Here is a 21,754-nt window from a genome sequence, read left to right on the forward strand (position 1 = left end):
CCACAAAGGCCAGTTTGGAGGCAGTGTTCATTAAATCAGGTGAGAGAGTGCGGTGTGGGGACCCTGCCACCTTCCTGCCTCTAACGATTAAGTCCGGGGTGAAAAAGCTCATGGACGGCCTTCTGACCCGGATGCTTAAGAATATGCAATTAAGAGCCTCATCCTGCCACCACTGGCATTCAACCAGCAGGGGAATGGGGAAGTCACCGTGCAGGAAACACAAAAGGCAAGCTCCCGGGATGTGTGTGTGTAGTTGAGGCTTCCGTTTCTGATTGAAGATCTTGGCATCGGGAAGGGGCGGGGGGGGGGGGTGGTGGTGCAGAAAGCCATGCCATTTTCCTCGCCTCCAAAACCCCCGTCGCCCCTCACCTGCACCCCCCACTCCACGACTGCCATCATGCTTCACTTGCCTTTGGCCTGGGATCCCTTGTTGATCATGGGCCTGTGGTGGACACATCACTGGCAGCTGCCACCACTCCCGGTGACACCAATGGCAATGGAGAGCTGCCAGCCTCTGATTGTCTGGCAGCTCTCGGTGGGGTGTGGATTTCCACCCTGGGGTACTTAATCCCAGGGAAGGGCCAATGTAGGTGACTTAAGTGCCTATTGGGCTCTTACATAGCGGATCTTTCCCAATGGAGGTGACACAAGTTGCTTGCTGGATCTCCCCATCTCAAACTTTAAATTTTGCCTATAATGTTGTACATTCTAGTAGTTGAGACAAAGACCATTGCATCTGTTGAAGGAAAAGTGGATAAAGCTTTGAAGCAGAGAATGATACAGGGCTTTGAGGGAGAAAAGAACAAAGGGAGCAGTTTGGGATTGCTTTTAAAATGGAAGCATGCAGCCTCCTCAATGTTTTAATGACCAACTTACCTCCTGAGAGCCGGTGGTCACCTGTGCCTTGTTCCACCTTCGTTAAAACTGGAGGACTGAGGTAGCTTGTATTCGTATTTGAAATGTTTTATATTTTAACTTCTCATGCATTTTTGGAGGTTAACATTACCACTAATGGGTCAAATGAACCCATTCAGTTCTATATAGTTTTGTATGAAGGTCTATCAAAAGTGTGAATACAGGATGCATAAATCCTGGATGTGGTATGAACACAGTCTTCTGAAAATACTCATTGAACAGAGTAGTGAAAACTGAAACAACGTGACAGATGTGCTCCTAAGGTTTCAAAGTTTACTTGTCAGTATTGTATACACATTTTCAATTAAGAAAACTACACTAGTTGGACAGGAAGTAAATAAAAGGGGCTATATCCAGTGTATTCATGAAAACTTTACTGTGTTTTTTCAATGCTAGATTGTGCTACTGATTGTAAAATCAACACATGCCAAAAGATATAGTGAACATATTTTAAAAATTCATTTAAAGGATTTGGGCATCCCTGGCTACGCCAGCAGTTATTGCCCATCCCTAATTGCCCTTGAGAAGACGGTGGTGAGCTGCCTTCTTGAACCGTTGCAGTCCCTGTGGTGTAGATACAACCTACAACCTTCAATTTCACCATCAACGTTCATTCTTGTCTAGCAAAAAATAAATTGTTTAAACTCCCAAGATTGTGGTCACATTTTCTGGAATATATGACCTTTCATTTTGCTTGTAGACTATGCATATTGGTATGTTGAAGGATCACATAAAGCAACCCATGTTTCACTAATCTCAAACGCCCTTAAACTGAACTGCTGGAGACTGAGCCTTCCCTGTCAGGAAATGATACAAATTCCGCTGATATCCAACCAACATAATGATCACCAAAATGATTTAAGAACTGACCACCTACCAACAAAAAGAAGCAAAGTTCATTTGGTTCCAGGAAATAGATTTCTAGATAATACTAACCTAAATTATTATGCATAAGCAGATTTAGCTGGACTTTCGTATTGTAACTGTCAACAAGCAATCATGTTTCTCCTGACTATCATGCAAGAACTGCCACATTTATCTAAGACTCCATGGCTAAGTGGAGTTGTAGCTATTTGCATTGTGATTAAATAAGTTCAAGTTCAGTTCAGTCTCTGCCAGCACTGCTGAAACATGGGGGAGGGTGGGTATTTATCCCATTTAAGTGGCTGAATAGTAAGGAGGGAATTTAAGACTCTACACTTCAGTGTGACTGATTGGTTGGCATGGTTTCAACCTGCAAGCTGGGAGATCTGGCCTGTTGTTCTGCACTGATGTTGGCATCCAAACTCTTTTGACTGCATGCAAAGCTTTCCAAAGTTTTAAGTGCTGCAGCAAAATTTAATTCAATTAAATATAAAGCAAACACTTCATTATGGTGTATGGATTTTATTAAACTTTATCTAAATGAAGATTTTATAATCGACAATGTTGTAATGAACATAGTATTCCACATTGTATGGATTGAATTATGCACATTTCATAAGTAGGTTGAATAATGTTCATATTTCTTCTCACTGTTTTTGTTGACTTTTCCTTAGTGTTAGCAGACATGCAATATAAGTTTGCAGCATGCAACTTTTGTTCATTATACTCATACACAATCTACAAATACAATGCATTGGTTTTACTTCCTTATTCCAGTTGCATTCTACACTGAATAATTCTCAATTGTTAATTTATTGTACAGTCTTATGCTTGGCAGCGTGGCTTGTCCCGTTTACTTTTTATTGCTCTGTTCCAAAATACAAGTAATGACCCAAGATATGGGCAAAGTTCATCACTACATAAAAATTCTCAGTATGTCAAAAAGGTAAATGAAATATATCTACTTATGCAGATTCATACTATCATCATGTGCTGTCATAATGACTTGATGTTCTTTGTCAGGAATGTGAGGCAGCTGTTTTTTAAAGGGAAACCTGAAACTCAACATAATGCCTTTTTATTATAAAGTATTTATGATAGTTACTCACCAGATAAATATTTGCTGCAACTGAAAATACAGCTATATAAACTGAGAGTAATGAATAAAGTCTTTGTACAAACATATTTGGTTCATTTTCCTTACTGATTTAAAAAATAGATCTAGTGAAAAGATATTATTCTGATGGGAAAGTATGAGGCATTTTTTAAGAACTAGTAGATACACAAACATATTTAATTTAGAAATATAATAAAATGAAATAGAAACAAAATGATCAACTATAGAAATTAGAATTTATGGATCGGTTAATTTGCAGTGTACAATTTTGCAGAAAACTGAAATTATTTTAATTTCTGTTTAGTGTCTGACACACTAGCACTGATAACTGTTTCCATGAAGAAAATTTGTCAGATCAAGCTATTATGTTTTTTAAATATCAATTTCTTCCAACATTCCTTACATTCTCCTGAAAATATAAACTTTTACTGAAATGACTAATATGCCAACAGAAACAGTTGAACAGAAAGAGTTGGGGATATTTAATACAGCAAGTAATTTACTTAGGAACAGTAAATCATTAGAAGTAAATTTGAAGCAACTTAGAGATGGGAGACAATAAGAAAGTTGAATCTAGAATATGTCCAATAGAAGTACTCATACCAGATCTATCCATTCCTACACATTTGTAATGAGATTCACTGTTTTCATTCTAACAATATGGACTAACAGCAAAATATTGCAGATGCTGGAAATCTGACATAAAAACAGAAAATGCTGGAAAAACTCAGCAGGTCTGGCATCACCTGTGGAGAAAGAAACAGAGTTAATGGGCGGAATCGTTCCAGATTTGCACAAGGTGCAATAGCTGGCGGATAATGAGAGCTTTTCACGCCATATTGTCCCAAGTCTGCCGCATTAATTATGCATTTCCAGGATACACACTGTTTTAATGGCAGGCAGGCTCAGATTTGCCTGCCATGCTGTCACCTCGCCGCTTCATTATGCCAGGCACCACATTTAAAGTACATCCGCGCTCAGTGCTTCCAGCCCAGGACTGCAGCAACGAAGCCCTGAGAGGCAAGAGCACCTTTTGGACACTGTGGAGGCCCGCTGTGACATCGTCTACCCCTGCTCTGGCTGCAGGAGGGGCAGCTACATTACCAGTCCAGTTTGGTAGGCAATGGCAGTGGTGATCAGTGCAAATGTTGCACAGAAACAGTTGGCCATCCAGTGCAGATAGAGGATGAATGATCTCATCTGTTCAGCCAGGATATGACAACCATTTCATCACTCTAAATTCACACACTCAAGCCCATCACACATTCACTAGCATCTCACTGTCAGCTCAAGGGACATCACCACCCATTCTTACACACATACCCTCACATGCCCATCTAGCCTCATCTCCTCTGGAGACTGCCTCCTCAGCCCTCACCATCTTGAGGTCACTTGCACAGATCAACATGTGTCCCCACCCACACCCTGGAATACGCTCCTCCCCCAGTACCACTCTCATCCTGCAGCCTCTTCCCTTACCTGAGGCTACTTCTCCCCCTTCCCTAAGCTAGATCCTGCCCTGCAGCTATTGAAAAGCCATATACATATGGTTGATCTTGTAGGTAGAGACCTACCTGTGAGTTCTCTTAAAAGTGATGTGGCACTGTCTGTAAAGCCTGGCACTGATGACTGCGAGTGCTGACCGAAGCAAGGTAGGCAAACAAACCTTGAAGTCCCAAATAAAGTGCAGCCGGCCAAGTTGCACGCTTTATAGATGCTGTTGTGAAACATGTCAGCGGGAATGATCCAGTGGGGTGGGATGAGTCCTGCAGGCTGGTCTTATGGAGTCATAGAGTTATATATCACAGAAACAGGCCCTTTGGCCCATTGTGTCTGTGTTAGCCATCAAGCACCTATCTATTATAATCCCATTTTCCAGCACTTGGCCTGTAACCCTGTATGCTATGGCGTTTCAAGTGCTCGTCTGAATACTTCTTAAACGTTGTGAGGTTTCCTCCTCTACCACCCCCTCAGGCAGTGTGTTTCAGATTCCAACCGACCTCTGGGTGAAAATATTTTTCCTCAAATCCCCTCTAAACCTCCTGCTCCTTACCGTAAATCTATGCCCCTGGTTATTGCCACCTCGCCTAAGGGGAAAAGTTTCTTCCTATCTACGTCCCTTATAATTTTGTATATCTCCATCAGGTCCCTCCTCAGCCCTCTCTGCTCTAAGGAAAACAACCCTAGCCTATCCAATCTCTCTTCATAGCCGAAACGCTCCAGTCCAGGCAACATCCTGGTGAATCTCCTCTGCACCCTCTCCAATGAAGTTCCCGACATCCGATGGTGGGGGACAAGGCCCGCCAATAGTGGGCAGAACAGGCAATCACAATCTGGTTTCAGGATGTTGTGAAACCGATTTTTTGGACTTCCCCGCCATATTGTCCGCTCACACCACCAAACATACCCGATGCTGGCGGGCGCAGAAAATCCCGGCCAACATTTCGAGTTTGTATACTTCAATCATTAACTCTGTTTCTCTCTCCACAGATGCTGCCAGACCTGCTGAGTTTTTTTCCAGCATCTTCAGTTTTTGTAACAATGTGGGCTATTTTAATACAGTTTAATCATAAAAGAATACACAAAGACCTATAAGTTAAGGTGAAGAGAGTAATACCTAGGGGAGCACTAGGGAGATGGTCTGGTAATGGTTACAAGAATCTAGGAGTATTTTCCTTGCAGGTGACAAAACTAGAGATGACTTCCCTAAAGGTATTCGTAGTTCTGTTAGAAAAGTTTTGTGGGGGCGGCGATAGGTGTGGCAGGAAATTTCGCAGGAGCTGTAAAATTCAAGCCTAACAATTCGCCTTCTCCATATTTTAAACATAAAGTTTCATTCCTGAGAGCAATTTGCCCTCACAAAAATAAAATGGACAAATGCGTGACAGCTCAAAGCAGGTTCTGAGCACGCAATCAATTCAGCGGCACCTTAATCCAGACTTCACCCTCTGAGAGCCTTGCCGACTGCGGGCTCGAGCCGTGGGAACCCTTTTTCGTGGAAATAGTTGGGAGAGAAACAGTTCGTCAGGCGGACCGGAAGAAGCCGCTGGGAGGAATGGTATCAGCGGCGGAACTAGTTCTGTTTCCGGTGGCGGTCTGTTTGAAATTGACCAAGTGCAGTAACTCGAGTAACGTGAGGAAAACATCCCCGTCTGTCCGGTTCAGCACAATACTGAAAATGTCTTGACATTTTAGAAATATCAAAATTGAGTAAATGTTGCTGGAGGCTGTGATAAGTCACCTCTTTATCCGAATAAGGATGAAATATAAATATAAATAACCAGGAATAGATACAATTCTGAATGAACGATTTCATGGAACAGTGAAAGCTGTGTAAAAGAAACGGACCCGAGGGGTTGTGAATTTAACCTGTAATTATTTGTATTGTTCCATTACAGTGGGCAGCTAATTAAATCCGATCTAAAATTATGATCAGTTCTGCGGAAGGGTCATGAGGACTCGAAACGTCAACTCTTCTCCACCGATGCTGCCAGACCTGCTGAGTTTTTCCAGGTAATTCTGTTTTTGTTTTAAAATTTATGAGCTACCGATTTTATGTATTAAATATAAATTTATAAAAATGGAAAGAGAAGTAAAAGTGTATATATTCTGTACGGAATGTAGTCATTTTGGAAGTCAAGTGTGATAATCGAAAGGCTTTCGCAGAGTCCGCATCCTCAGCGTTTACAGATCCAATCCGCGGAAATGACCAACGAAGAAACTTTTCCAACCATCAAATGCCGGCAAAGATTTATGGGGCAACATCGAGTGTCTATTCGAAAGCAAAGGTAAGAACCCCTGTTGCTCTTATTCCTTCTCGGAATGCTAGCATTTATCCTCAATCCCTGAGAGCGTGGTTGCTCGGCCACTTCAGAGGACATCTAACAATGTTGATGTGGGACTGCAATCGCATATAGCCTAGACTGGATAGGAAACACCCAGTTTTCTTTCTTAAAAGGCTATGTGAACCAGAAACAAAAATAGCTGAAAAGACTCAGGAGGTCTGACAGCATCTGCGGAGAGGAACACAGTTGACGTTTCGAATCCGTATGACTCTTCATCAGAACTAAGGAAATGGAGAAATGAGGTGAAATATAGTGAGGTTTACCTCATTTCTTTATTTCCTTAGTTCTGATGAAGGGTCATATGGACTCGAAACGTCAACTGTGTTCCTCTCCGCAGATGCTGTCAGACATAAAAACAAAAAACTGCGGATGCTGGAAATCCAAAACAAAAACAGAATTACCTGAAAAAACTCAGCAGGACCTAGTTCTGTTGAAGGACTCGAAAGTCAACTCTTTTCTTCTCCGCCGATGCTGTCAGACTTGCTGAGTTTTTCCGGCTATTTCTGTTTTTGTTTCAGATTTAAAGCATCCGCAGTATTTTGCATTTATCTATGTGAACCAGTGTTTTTTTTCCCCAAAGATACACTTGGATGCTTCATGACAGTTTAAAAGAAAATTATACATATTTTAAATTGAATTCATGTTGGGATTTGAATTTAGTTTTCTGAATCTCGTTATACCTATTACACTCATGGAGTTTTTTTTTAGTTACAAAAGACTAGTATTTTCAGCTCATAAAATATCATTTTGTAGAATGTAGGAAGATATACGAGAAGAAATCCTCAATTCTCTTTCCTTTAATATTCATCCTTCGAAAAAAAAATCCCTCGCCAAACAGGAAATGTTTACTGGAATCCACAGCACTGCTAAAGAATAGGAGATTTAAACCTAATTATCCTGACAATCAGTCATGAAAACAATGACAAAACACGTGTTTTGAGAGCATGGAATCAGGAGATCCGAGTTTGGGAAAGTTAAACCAGTTATATAAGGCCGTGAATCTCTTAAACCCGATTTTACGTCCTTCATTTAGAGGTTATTCTCGTTCACTACTAATGGTTTAGTTATAGCTCTGTACAGTCAGATCTTGTTACAATTCCTGATTCGCATTCCTGAATTGAAGAAGGTGTTCTGCTTCCGATTTCTGAATGAATGAGTGAATGGTGATGTACATTGGAATTCACCGCTTTGTCTTGCTGGGATATGCATCTGTCTTGAGTCAGTGGAGCATTAAACTGATTAATAAGAGTTAATTGAGGACTTTTTTCCCCTCCTTACATCCAGCACCGCTGATTCACCTTCCCAAAACCTTCGCCGCTCAGGCCGCTTACAGCAGCGAGTTCAAATGCGAGGTTCAAATGGCAAGGAAAATCACACTGGTGGGACCCACGCCGAGGTAGGTTTTGTAGACAGCATCGATGAGCAATTATACGATTAAGGGCTCAAGTATTTTTAAGAAGTTGAATAGCAAATGCCTATTATTAATAAAACAAAGATGATTAAGCGATAACCATTAAAAGGTGGACTAAATCAGATGGTGATTAATACCTTGGTAATTACAGAATTTTTCACAGAATTTTAATGACACAGGATGCCATTCGGCCCATCGTGTCTGCACCGGCTCTCCAAGCAAGCATTATAACCTAATGCCATTACCTTGTCTTTTCCTCATACCCCTGCACATTGTTTCTATTCAAATAATCATCCAATGCCCTCTTGAATGCTTCGATTGAACCTGCCTCCACTACATTTCCAGGCAGTGCATTCCAGACCCAAACCACTCGTTGTGTGAAAAAGCTTTTTTCTCCGTTCACATTTGCTTCTTTTACAAATCACTTTAAACCTGTTCCCTCTGGTCTTGATTCTTTTACGAGCTGGAACAACTTCTCCCTATCTACTCCTTCCAGCCTCCTCATGATTTTGAACATCTGTATCAAATCTCCTCTTAGCCTTCTTCTCTCCAAGGAGAACAGTCCAAACCTCTCCGATCTATCTTCGTAACTGAAGTTTCTCATCCCTGGAACCATTCTTGTAAACCTCTTCCGCACTCTCTCCAATGTGCTCACATTCTTCCTATAATGTGGCACCCAGAACTGTACACAATACTCCAGCTGAGGCTTAATGAGTTTCTTATATAAATTCAGCATAACCTCCCTGGTCTTGTACTCTATGCCCCTATTAATAAAGCCCAGGATACCATGTGCTTTGTTAACTGTTTTCTCTCTAAATTTGCTGATGACACAAATAGAAAGGAAAGTAATTTGTGAAGAGGACAAAAGGAGGACAAAAAGGATATAGATGGGTGAAGTGAGTTGGCAAAGATCTGGCAAATAGAGTATAATGTGGGAAAATGTGAAATTGTCCATTTTGGTAGGAAGAATAAAAAAAGCATATCATCTAAATGGTGACAGTTGCAGAGCTCTGAGATGCAGAAGAATTTAGGTGTCCTCGTGCTTGATTCACAAAAGGCTAGTATGAGGAAAGTTAATAGAATGTTATCATTTATTGTGAAGGGAATTGAATACAAAAGTAGAGGTTATGCTTCAGTTGTACAGGGCATTAGTGAGACCGCATCTGGAGCACTGTGTACAATATTGGTCTCCTTATTTAAGGAAGAATGTAAATGTGTTGGAAGCAGTTCAGAGAAGGTTTACCAGACTAACACCTGGAATGGGTGGGCTGTCTTATGAGGAAAGGTTGGACAGACAAGGCTTGTATCCGCTGGAGTTTAGAAGAGAAGGAGGGACTTGATTGAAACATGTAAGATCCTGAGAGGCCTTGACAGGGTGGATGTGGAAAGGATGTTTCCTCTTGTGGGAGAATCTAGAACTAGGAGTCTGTTTAAAAATAAGGGGTCACACATTTAAGACAGAGATGAGGAGAAATTTTTTCTCTGAGGTAATGAGTCTTTGGAACTGTCTTCCTTAAAAGGCAATGGAATCAGAGTATTTGAATATTCTTAAGGCAGAACTAGATAGATTCTTGATAAGCAAGATGAAAGGTTATCCAAGTAGGTGGGAATGTGGAGTTGAGGTTACAATTAAATCAGCCATGATCTTATTGAATGGCAGAGCAAATGTGAGGGGCCAACTCCTGCTCCTAATTCGTATGTTTGTAAATTTTTCACTTTTCTGATAAAAGGGAACTTTGAGTGGTGGTCTGAACTGTGAGATACCATTCTTGATTATGCATGAATAGATCGGATCCCATGGTGTGCCATGCTCTGGATGGTATGATGGAATCTGTGGTCAAAGCTTGTATTTTTTTTTTGAGACAGACCCTGCTTGCAAGGGGAAACTGAAAAGGGAAACTGATCCTCCCAGTTTCTAAGGAAACAAAAACTGAAACTGCGATTGGAAACCAAAGCTTCTAGGGAGGCTGAACCCGGGTGAAAAGAACGCACATATAAAAGAACACATCAATCCAAACTCAGTAAAAGTTGCTGAGTCCAGTGGTAGAGTACAGACAGGTTGAAGAAGACAGTAGCTAGATCCAGAAGCTGGGAAAATGAAAAAACACAGCTGCTGCAGCTGTTCTATTAATTGGAGATAACAGTGTCTGGACGGCATAGATTCACCAGAGTTGAGGAGGCTCTGCAGATGTGTCATTTTTGGTTAAGACTGTGCCTGTGGAACTTTTGTTGGTTGTGCACTGCTTTTGGCTGGGGGTCAGGCTAAATCCTTGAAGAAGAGGAGCTGAAATTATTTGTAAGGAAAATAGAGTTTTGAAAGACTTTTGTGACTGAGATCGATGACTTATATGCTGATTGGACTGCTGAGCCAATTCATAAAATCCGTCTTAGTTGTATCTGCCATTTAATGTGTAGTTTAAAGTTTATATTCAACTGCACTTTGTTAATTCATGGTTAACTAATGTTGACTTTGGGTTTTAGAGTATAAGTGATTAACTGAGATAGTATTTAGCCTTTGTTTTGATGACTCTTGTATAGCAAAAAAATCTTCTATTTTAAACTGTGAAATTTTGTGGCTTCATTCTTTTAGTAAATAGCTGGGATTCTGGATGTGAAGTTATCCATTTTGGTAGTAAAAACAGGAAGGCAGATTATTATCTGAATGGCTATAAATTGAGAGAGGGGAATGTGCAACGAGACCTGGGTGTCCTTGTACACCAGTCACTGAAGGTAAACATGCAGGTGCAGCAGGCGGTAAAGAAGGCAAATGGTACGTTGGCCTTCATAGCCAAAGGATTCGAGTACAGGAGCAGGGATGTCTTGCTGCAATTGTACAGGGCCTTGGTGAGACCATACCTGGAATGTCGTGTGCAGTTTTGGTCTCCTTATCTGAGGAAGGATGTACTTGCTATAGAGGGAGTGCAGCGAAGGTTTACCCGACTGATTCCTGGGATAGCGGAATTGACATATGAGGAGAGATTGAGTCAATTAGGGTTATATTCGCTGGAGTTCAGAAGAATGAGGGGGCACCTCAGAGAAATCTATAAAACTCTAACAGGACTAGAATGGGTAGATGCAGGAAGGATGTTCTGGATGGTGGGGGAATCCAGGACCAGGGGTCACAGTCTGAGGATATGAGGTAGACCATTTAGGACTGAGATGAGGAGAAATTTCTTCACTCAGAGAGTGATGAACCTGTGGAATTCATTACCACAGAAAGTAGCTGAGACCAAAACATTGTATGCTTTCAAGAAGGAGTTATATATAGCTCTTAGGGCGAAAGGGATCAAAGGGTATGGGGAGAAAGCGGGAGCAGGCTATTGAGTTGGATGATCAGCCATGATCATAATGAATAGCAGAGCAGGCTCGAAGGGCCGAATGGCCTACTCCTGTTCCTAGTTTCTATGTTTCTACTTTGTAAAAAAAAAAAAGCCATTAACCTCTACTGAAATTGTAACAGTGGTACCTCAGTAGCTATCATCTCCTCTTTCTGCTGTGCATTTCTATAGCAGCATACACTGTGTGTAGACACTCTTCTTTCAATGTCTTTATAGATGACGATCAAGTATACTGGCTGACCTGGCTCTGAGCTTACACCTCCCCGTTATCATATGGCCTTCATGTATCTTCTGGACCAGTTCTTTCTGCATCATTTTTGGGTTTGTTTATCCTGAACCTGGCCAACAGAGCACCACTTTTAGTGAGAAGACATCCCCAATAGACCAACACTGCCATATTACTGGCAGTATCTTGTCAGGCCATCCCTGGATCACTTGCTGTGATAGCATTTGTAATTCTTCATCTTTACCTCACCTTTAATTGGACTCAGTTTGAGTGGTGTTACATTCACTAGGTGTACTAGGTGATGGATATTTATACCTAAATCATGCATCATCCACTCCTCTAGCCTTGGATTACTATTTGTAATATTGCATGGATATGATCTGAATGGCCTCCTTCTGTGTCATAAATCTTTCTGTTTCCATGGTACAAATAGCAAACCAGTTGTAAATGCTGAAAATTGAAAGTTAAACAGAAGAGTCAAAAAAGATTTAACAGGACATACAGCACTGTAAAATTGGGAGAGTCGCACCTGAAATATTAGCTTGTTGTTTCTATGGCCTATGCCAGTGAAGGTATTTCTGGTTTTTGTCATGGATTTTGAGGAAATCTTCTTTTGATCTAGGCCTTAAGATGGATCCCTGAGCAGTGGAAGTTTCAGTCACTGGATGATACATAAAAGCACATTTCTTATGTTTTCTTTCATTTTCTTTCAGGACTCTGCTAATGTTAAGCCATCATTTAGGAGTCCTGGCTCATCCTTATCACGAGATGATGAACTTATACAAGCAGCATTGGATCTTGAAAAAAACTGGAATGCTGGAAGTCCAAGAGAAGATGTTTTAAAATCTCTTTGTTTGAACAATATTAAGGCGACTTCCAGTTCTAGTGGGATCACAATTGAAGAAGTTAATCAGTTTAATCCTTCTAGTGAAGACAAGAAGGGCTCAAGTTCTGCAGCAAGGGAATCTAGTGGTGGTAGTGTGGACCAGGTGACATTGCATAGAATGGCATCTCCTGAAAAGTCTAAGAGCTCATCTGTTATTACAGATCCTATCCTTAATTTGTTCAATAAACCTTTGTATAGTGGCTGTAAAGCGCTGCTCAATGGACGCAAGAGAGAAAGGCCTTTGTCTATAAACAATCCAGATTCAGATACTTCTGTACACCCTGTTACAAAGAAAGTTGTGGGTTCCCATAAGTGTTCACCTGTCATAAATGAAGGCCAGCAATTATCTAGTGTTCAGAAATGTCAAAAAGCAAGATCCACAGTTAAATGGCAGGTTAGAACTTTGCATAAGCTGGATAAAACTTTGGAAACATCAACAAGTTCCATTGTTCTTAGTCCAAACGGTCAAAATCTGTTGCGAAAAAAGAAGCTTTTTCAATCCATTTGTTCCTTGCCTGTGCTGACACCACCTCCTGGCCTCAGTCAAAGTCTGTTAGATGGCAGCAAACTCAGTGACTCCCTGACAGCAACAGGTACAGTAGTCTATATTAAACAAATGAATCAATGCAAAATAAAGCTGCTGCTCCACTAATTTTCTTGAGAAACAAATTTGCAAGCTAATTTTTCATATCTTTGAAAGTAAACACTTAGGCACCCATCTGCTGTCACAGTTTGTGATAGTTTTTACTAGATCAACCTCTGGCTCAGTCACACTCTGTTTAACAAAGCATGCATTTGAGATTCCATTAGTCTCTTATTTTCAAGAAATTGTTGAAAATTGTAAATTTGTTAGGCCCCTTTTGTTTTTACGTTTCCTTATGTCACCCCATTGGGATAACTTTCCTTCATTTTCCAAGGTCAAAACTGGTTCAAGGCCCAGATCTTTTACTTTAAGATTAGATGCTGCAGAAATAATTCCGCACTAATGCGACATGCCATTAGATCTGTGGAGAAGTGGGGGAAGAGGGAATCCCACACTCTTCAGTAAATATGTTACTGCTTTCCTTTTATGTCCATGGTTAGACTGAAAGAATGAAAAACTACAAAAGGAAAAGCTTAAAACAATAGAGTGTGGCCTAAAGGTTCCAAAGGTACAGAAACTGTATTTGATTCTGCATTGTGGCAACACAGCTTTTATGTGAAGTTGCACTATACAGTCTTATCCATCATCAGTCAGTTGTAAGAAGACAGGTTTAGAAATTTTTTTTAGTGTTTTCATTGCATCTATTTTTTTCTGAATCCTGGCTAGTATTTTAAAATAACTGCCCAGAAAATGAAATCTTCCGCTGACTGCACTAAGGTATGGGGTCGCAGAAAAGAATTAATGCGCATTGTCCCAACCAATATGAAGCCCTGGATAAAGCTCACTGTGCCAAGAAAAAATTGCATATGATCACTGGATCAGTTTTATTTCAGCCTACTATATTGTGATATGATATGTTATGTTATGTATGTATTTTAATACATATTTATGTTTTAATGGGTGGGGGAAGGTGGAGGTTGGGGTTATGTGGAGGGGCCCTGAATATTCTTGAATGCAAGGGCAGGACCCCAAAAATTTTTAATCTGGCTGGCTCTGTGTGATGGGTACATGATGATTGAAATTGTGGAAAGTGGTGTGGCATGCAAATACACTTAGATTGTTTGCATTTCTGCCATTTAAGTCTTGCTGCCAAAACAGTAGATTAATTCAAACATAATCAACTGTAACCTTGAATGCTCACTTTTAACTCCCTCTCCACTTTCTGCCTCAATTCAGTGTCATCTTTGGGTGTCAATTACTTATGCTCTTATGTGTATTAGCCAGTTATGCTAGTCCTGAGAAATAGTTAATCAATAGTGTTTTATAACAGTTCTGCTGGTCAAGTCAGAATGTTTGTTTCCAAAGACAATGTTTGGCTCATACTGTTTGATGAGTATATAGGACACCATGATGTAATTTATATGCCAATTTTATTGCTTTTAGTAACCATATCATTACAGTAGTGCCAATTTATTTCTTACCAAATGTTGAGAGTAAAGCATAGTAATTACAAGTCAAAAATGTTAGGTTTCACTTGTGTGTGGTCTATTAAGTATAATTAATCATTTAAGTAATAAACTTGATCAGTAGCATTCCTTTGCTACAATTAATTTTACCTTTATATGAAGAACGCTATTTTGAATCACCATAGTCAGTATTACAAGTACATGGCATGTCTTGCACACTTTTCTGTAGACATTTCAGGGTATTTGCATCTTATTTCAGGGCAACGTGGGCAGGTAGCTGCCCCCACACAACAATCAATGCTACTGCTTTCTAACTGGGGGCTGCCCAAAGCAGTTCTGGAGAAATATCAGAGCATGAAGGTGGTGAGCATTTTTGAATGGCAAGCTGAATGTCTTACCCAACATCGTGTGTTAGAGGGACGAAACTTGGTTTATTCAGGTAATTTAATATTTTGTAATATTTAAGCTGATTTAAGTATATGGTTAATTAGATCACTACCTTTTAATGGATCTAAGTATGTTGGCTTGCACTATTTTTATAGGTTAAAATTTCAATGATTTTCACATTGCACTTACATTTTTAAAAGTTAGTAAATTTTGGGGTATGCGTTTGATTCTCTAGCAGCTTTCTAGTCACTATAGGTGAGATTCACAAGCAGTGATAGTTCTTCCAGTGGCTTTGTTCTGAGGCAGGAGGTGTGAGGTGAGTTGTTCTATTAGCAAGAAGCAACACAGCAAACGTTCAAGATGGCTGAGGTATCATTTAACATCAGAAATGCATTTGCAACAGAGGAATGTTGAAGAGAGCATTTGTAAAAACAGCATGCAGTAATAGGTTACAGCCTTAACTAGTTGCCACTTCCTATTTTGAGTTCTTGAACTTGATCAGACCACCATGAGAAACAAGCAAAGGGAAAAAGCTTCCTCAGTCTCAGCAACAAAGAAATATCTGAGAACAAGTCAACCCTGAAATAGACTCTTGTATATCAACTGGAGTCGAGAGCCTGACCTCTTTCTCAAAATGGTCACCTAAATGAAAAAGTGGCTTTCTATATTGGCGGGGTGGGGGAAATAAATAAATTGGTGTACAAGTTACCTTTTGGACTTTGGACTATCATGCTTTTTAGATACACATATTCTGAAGTTTTGCTTAATTGCTTTTGGGGAGTGAATCAGAAGCAATGTTGTGGAATTTGATATGTTTGGTTGATCTCCCAAGAATATGATACACAGAGAATTGTTTTGGAAGGAATTGGTTTGATGACTTAAATAACATTATTTTTGGTCCCATGCTTCCTTCTATTCTTGTGCAAACTCTATTGAATGAAATCAGTTGCACCCAGATCTGGGGGATAGATCCTAATATTTGTAATTCCATGTACATTATATTTTCATTTTCCTACTTCACTGTATAGTTGATTTGTTCAGTGGAGCTTTCGCACCCTCCCCATCCGCACCTCTCACTCCACCTCTTTCTGGACTGTTTGTTTGATTCCAGACCCTGGGTTGAAAGAAGTTTTCTAAATAGTTGTCAGAGGCAGATACCTTCTCTTCTATATTTGGAATAAGTTGGATTGTGGAAGTTATATTTTAGTGGAAAAAGTACATGCTGAGCTAAAGTTTATAATTTCATCGAGTGTACTGCTAAAAGAAGCTGATGCAGTTTGAGTTTTAGAGTTGAGAAGATCATGTTTAACAGTGATTGGAGTTGGCTGGAAGAAATTGCTGTTACTATTTATCTATTGGAACTCAAACTCCAGAGGAGGAAAGGGAGTGATAAGATTTAACCAATTCCTGGCACTTTGCTATTGGCATTAAACAGATAAATGCTTATTTTCTTTCATGTTGTAGCCCCTACCAGTGCCGGAAAGACACTTGTTGCAGAGTTGCTAATTCTAAAGGGAGTTCTGGAAAGGAGGAAGAAAGCGCTGTTCATCCTGCCGTTTGTTTCTGTGGCAAAGGAGAAAATGTATTACCTGCAGGTCAGTGCAGAACTCAGTGAGGCAACAAATAACAGAAAATAATTTTGTTCCAACACAAGTCTCATTTGTATGATGATTAAAGGATCCACACCAAATTAGTTGAGTATTCTCGAATTGGCAATCTCAATCAGCACACCCACAGGGATCCCAGTGTGAAAAATGGAAAATTTCACAGTGGTGCAGTGTAGATTACTTTTTAAAAATTGGTTGAATAAAGAAAGCTTTATTCTGCATCTAAACATGCAGGAAGTATTTGACGGTGCTGCTGTATGCCATATATGACCACACTATGATGGAGCTGAAGGTGGTGGGAGCAAATTTGACTCATTAATAAGTTTGATGTAACTGAGAGGGATGGTGAGCCTGGGCTATGACTAATATCACTGATTAGTGACAGTTACCAAAAATACACTTAAATATTCTGTTCTTGAAGACTAAATCTTTACGTGCTACTGTGATCAGTTTCTTCTCTGGTTGTGCTGATTCAGGTGATTTTTGTTGGAGTAACAATAGTGATATTACAATTAGCCTCAGCATCCCTAGAATAGAGCGCAATCAGTCAGGTTTGAACATCTGATCATTATCTAGTGACTCCTGCTGACAAATATAAGTTTGATAAAAACAAAAAAACTGCGGATGCTGGAAATCCAAAACAAAAACAGAATTACCTGGAAAAACTCAGCAGGTCTGGCAGCATCGGCGGAGAAGAAAAGAGTTGACGTTTCGAGTCCTCATGACCCTTCGACAGAACTTGTTCTGTCGAAGGGTCATGAGGACTCGAAACGTCAACTCTTTTCTTCTCCGCCGATGCTGCCAGACCTGCTGAGTTTTTTCAATATAAGTTTGATGTTGAGTGAGAACAGGATTACCCACTGATGCCCTCTGTAGCTGAACGGTTTGTTTGCAGTCACTGTCTAGGTTCATGAAGAATGGTCTCTAGTTTGAGGTATTGGAGGGCTATCAATGCCTGTGAAGACTCCCGAAAGTCATTATCATTACAAGAGAGGACAATAAAAATAATGATTTTAGTGTAAACACTGGGGATAATGTCAGGATTGGTTTACCAGGCCTGATAATCTGAGCAAAATTAATTAATGGAGCTTGTCTCCTCTCTCACAATTGTTTAGAATAGGTGGCTATTTTAATTTTTATTGCTGTCAGTCATTGAACAAACTATCAGCAGCAGTGTTTGTGTAAGGGGAAATATTAATGATTTGGTTAGAGAATTTTAATCATTTTGGTTACGAATAAACAAACAAGGAGTAGGCCATTCAGCCCCTTGAGCCTGCTTCGCCATTTAAAAAGATCATGGCTGATCTGATAGTAACCTTAAATCTGCATCCCACCTATCCCAATATCCTATCACCCCCTTGCTTACCAAGAATCTATCCACATTTGCCTTACAAATATTCAAAGACTCTGCTTCCACCACCTTTTCAGGAAGAGAGTTCCAAAGACTCATGACCTTCTGAGAGGAAAAATTCGCCTCACCTCTATTCTAAATGGGCGACACATTTTTAGACAGTGACCCCTAGTTCAGATTTTTCCATAAGAGGAAATGTCCTCTCCACACCACCCTGTCAAGACCTCCCAGGATCTTATATGTTTCAATCAAGTCACCTCTTACTCTTCTAAACTCCAGTGGATACAAGCCTAGTCTGTCCAACCTTTCCTCATAAGACAACCCACCCATTCCAAGTATTAGTCTGGTAAACCTTCCCTTAACTGCTTCCAACACATTTACCTCCTTCCTTAAATAAGGTGACCAATACTGTACACAGTACGCCAGATGTAGTCTCACTAGGCCCTGTACAGCTGAAGCATAACCTCCCTATTTTTGTATTCAATTCCCCTCTCAATAAATGATAACATTCTATTAGCTTTCCTAATTACTTGCTGTATTTGCAAACTAGCCTTTTGTGATTCATGCACTAGGACATCAAGATCTCTCTGCACCTCAGAGCTCTGCAATCTTTCACTATTTAGATAATATACTTTTATTCTTCTTGCCAAAATGAATAGTTTCATGTTTTCCCGCATTATACTCCATTTGCCAGATCTTACTTAACTTATCTATATCTTTTTGTAGCCTCCTTATGTCCTCTTCACAGCTTACTTTCCTACTTATCTTTGTGTCATCAGCAAACTTAGCAACCATCCCTTCAATCCCTTCATCCAATTCATTTGTATAAATTGTAAACGGTTGAGGTCCCAGCACTGATTTCTGTGGCACACCACTCGTTACTTCTTACCAACCTGAAAAAGTCTAATTTATGCCTACTCTTTGCTTCCTTTTAGTCAGCCAATCTTCTATCCATGCCCCCTATACCATAAGCTTTTATTTTCAGCAATAACCTTTGATGTGGTACTTTATCAAATGCCTTATGGAAATCTAAGTACTGTACATCCACTGGTTCCCCTTTATCCATAGCACATGTTATTTCCACAAAGAACTCGGATAAGTTGTTTAAACACGATTTCCTTTTCACAAAACCATTTTGACTCTGCCTGATGACCTTGAACTTATTTAAGTGCCCTGCTATAACTTCTTTAATAATAGCTTCTAATATTTTCCCTACAACAGATGGTAAGCTAAATGGCTTGTAGTTTCCTGCTTTCTGTCTCCCTCCCTTTTTGAATAATGGCGTTATATTTGCCATCTTCCAATCTATTGGGACCTTCCCCGAATCTAGGGAGTTTTTGAAAATTAAAACCAATACATCAACTATCTCACCAGATACTTCTTTTAAGATCCTAGGATGAAGTCCGTCAGGACATGGGCTCTTGTCAGCCTGCAGCTCCAACAATTTACTCAGTACCACTCCTCTGGTGACTGTAATTTCCTGACTTCTTCCCCACTTCCATTTCCTGGTTTATAACCTCTTCTGGAATGTTACTTATATCCTCCATAGTGAAAACTGATGCAAAATACCTGTTCAGTTCATCTACCATCTCCCTGTTTTCCATTATCAATTCTCCAGACTCACTTTCTATAGGACCAATGCTCACTTTGTTAACTCTTTTCTTTTTTAAATATTTATGAAAACTCTCACTATCTGTTTTTATATTTCTGGCTAGCTTTCCCACATACTCTAATTTTTCCCTCCTCATTAGCCTTTTAGTCATTCACAGAATCACAGAATCTTAACTGTACAGAAGGAGGCCATTAGGCCCATCATGTCTGTACTGGCTGTCCAAGTGAACATTATGACCTAGTGTCATTGCCCCACCTTTTCCCCATACCCTTGCACATTGTTTACAGAATCACAGAATCTTAACAAAATTCTTTGCTGTTCCTTATATTCTGCCCAATTTTCTGACCTGCAACCTGTCTTTGCATAATTATGTGCTTTTTCTTTAAGTTTGAAACTATCTTTAACCTTTCTAGTTAACCGCGGTTGGTGTGTCCACCCCTTGGGCTTTTCCTTACTCGTTGGAATGTATCTATTCTGTGTATTCTGAAATATCCTCTTAAATATTAGCCACTGCATCTCTATTGACCTATTCCTTAACCTAATTTGTCAATTCACTTTAGCCAGCTCAGCTTTCATGCCCTCATAATTACTCTTATTTAAGACTAAAGACTTAGTCTCAGACCCATTCCTCTCTCACTCAAACTGAGTGTACAATTCAATCATATTATGGTCACTGCTACCTTGGGGTGCCTTCACTATGAAATCATTAATTACTTCCACCTTATTGCACAATATCAGGCCTAGTATAGCCTGCTCTGGTTGGCTCCAGAACATGCTGTTCTAAGAAACTACCCCAAAAACATTCAATGTACTCCCCATCTAGGCTACCTTTGCCCATCTGACTTTTCCAGTCTACATGTAGATTAAAATCTCCCATGATTATCACTGTGCCTTTCTGACAAGCTCCCATTATTTCTTCCTTTATGCTCCACCCTATTATGTGGTTACTTTAGGGGGTCTGTACACAACTCCCACAAGTGACTTCTTGCCTTTATCATTTCTCATCTCTACCCAAACTGTTTCTACAGCCTGGCTTCCTGAACTTAGGTCATCCCTCTCTATTGTGCTAATACCATCATTAACTAATAGAGCCACCCCTGCACTTTTTCTTCACTTCCTGTCCTTCCTAAATATCCTGTATTCTTCAATATTCAGGTCCCAATGCAGCCATGTCTAACGGCTATCAAATCACAATTATTTATTTCTGTGTGCGCTCTCAGTTCATCTGTTTTGTTTCGAATGCTCTGTGCATTCAGATACAGAGCTTTTAGTTTTATCCTTTTATTCTTTTTTATAGCTTCTAGTTTCATCTGTTGATTTACTGTTAGATTTGTACTCTCTATCCCTTCCTGTCATGGCCTATTTTTCATTTTCCATAATATACCTTTTTCTTTTGTCTTGTCTCTGCCCTTTGATTTACCACATCTTCCCAAATTTGATCCCTTGTCCCACTATTTAGTTTAAAACCCTCTCTACTTCACTAATTATGTGGCTCACAAGAACACTGGTCCCAGCACGGTTCAGGTGTAGACCATGCCAATGGCACAGATCCCACTTTCCCCAGTACTGGTGCCAACAAATCGCAACCCACTTCTCCCACACAAGTCTTTGAGCTATACATTCATCTCCCTAATCTGATTGCCCTATGCCAATCTGGAAGAAAAGGATTTTCTTTATTACCTACTCAAGTCACGCCAGTCTTGATGCTGTATTGCCAGGAGATGCTATCTTTTGGATGAGGTGTTAAACCAAGGGCCTATCTGCCAACGTAGGTGGATGTAAAAGATCCCATGGCACTGTTCGGAGAAGAGCAGAGCAGATATCCCTGGTGGCCTTGTTGATACTCATTGCCTACTCAAAATTCACAGATTAGCTGGTCATTAACACATTGAGGTTTGTGGTAGCTTGCTGTGGCTGCCTCAATTTTTAAATTACAACAATGACTACACTTCAAAAGTACTTCATTGGCTGTAAAGTGCTTTGGTGGTGGTGGTGAAAAGCACTATATAAATGCAAGTCTTTCTTTTCAATGTTCACATTTGTGCATGATGATCACCTGACACAAATGTTTTCATTGTGTGGTTAAAAATGGTGGATTAGTTACTGTCTTTTTTGCTTCTGGGATCTGTGTTTGAGTCCAGCCAAA

General features: G+C 40.1%; 1 protein-coding gene across 1 annotated transcript in view; it reads left to right on the forward strand.

The window, feature by feature from the left end:
• The first annotated feature begins 6,494 nt into the window (after nt 1-6,494).
• The window catches only part of polq (polymerase (DNA directed), theta), a 94,683-nt gene continuing 79,423 nt past the window's right edge, over nt 6,495-21,754 (forward strand). The window contains exons 1-5 of the mRNA XM_041210626.1: nt 6,495-6,684; nt 8,026-8,137; nt 12,430-13,195; nt 14,911-15,090; nt 16,503-16,633. Of these exons, the coding sequence (XP_041066560.1) occupies nt 6,602-6,684; nt 8,026-8,137; nt 12,430-13,195; nt 14,911-15,090; nt 16,503-16,633 (1,272 nt within the window). The 5' untranslated portion in view covers nt 6,495-6,601. The remainder of the gene's footprint in view (nt 6,685-8,025; nt 8,138-12,429; nt 13,196-14,910; nt 15,091-16,502; nt 16,634-21,754) is intronic.

This window comes from Carcharodon carcharias, chromosome 18 (assembly GCF_017639515.1).
Source record: "Carcharodon carcharias isolate sCarCar2 chromosome 18, sCarCar2.pri, whole genome shotgun sequence".
Taxonomy (NCBI): domain Eukaryota; kingdom Metazoa; phylum Chordata; class Chondrichthyes; order Lamniformes; family Lamnidae; genus Carcharodon; species Carcharodon carcharias.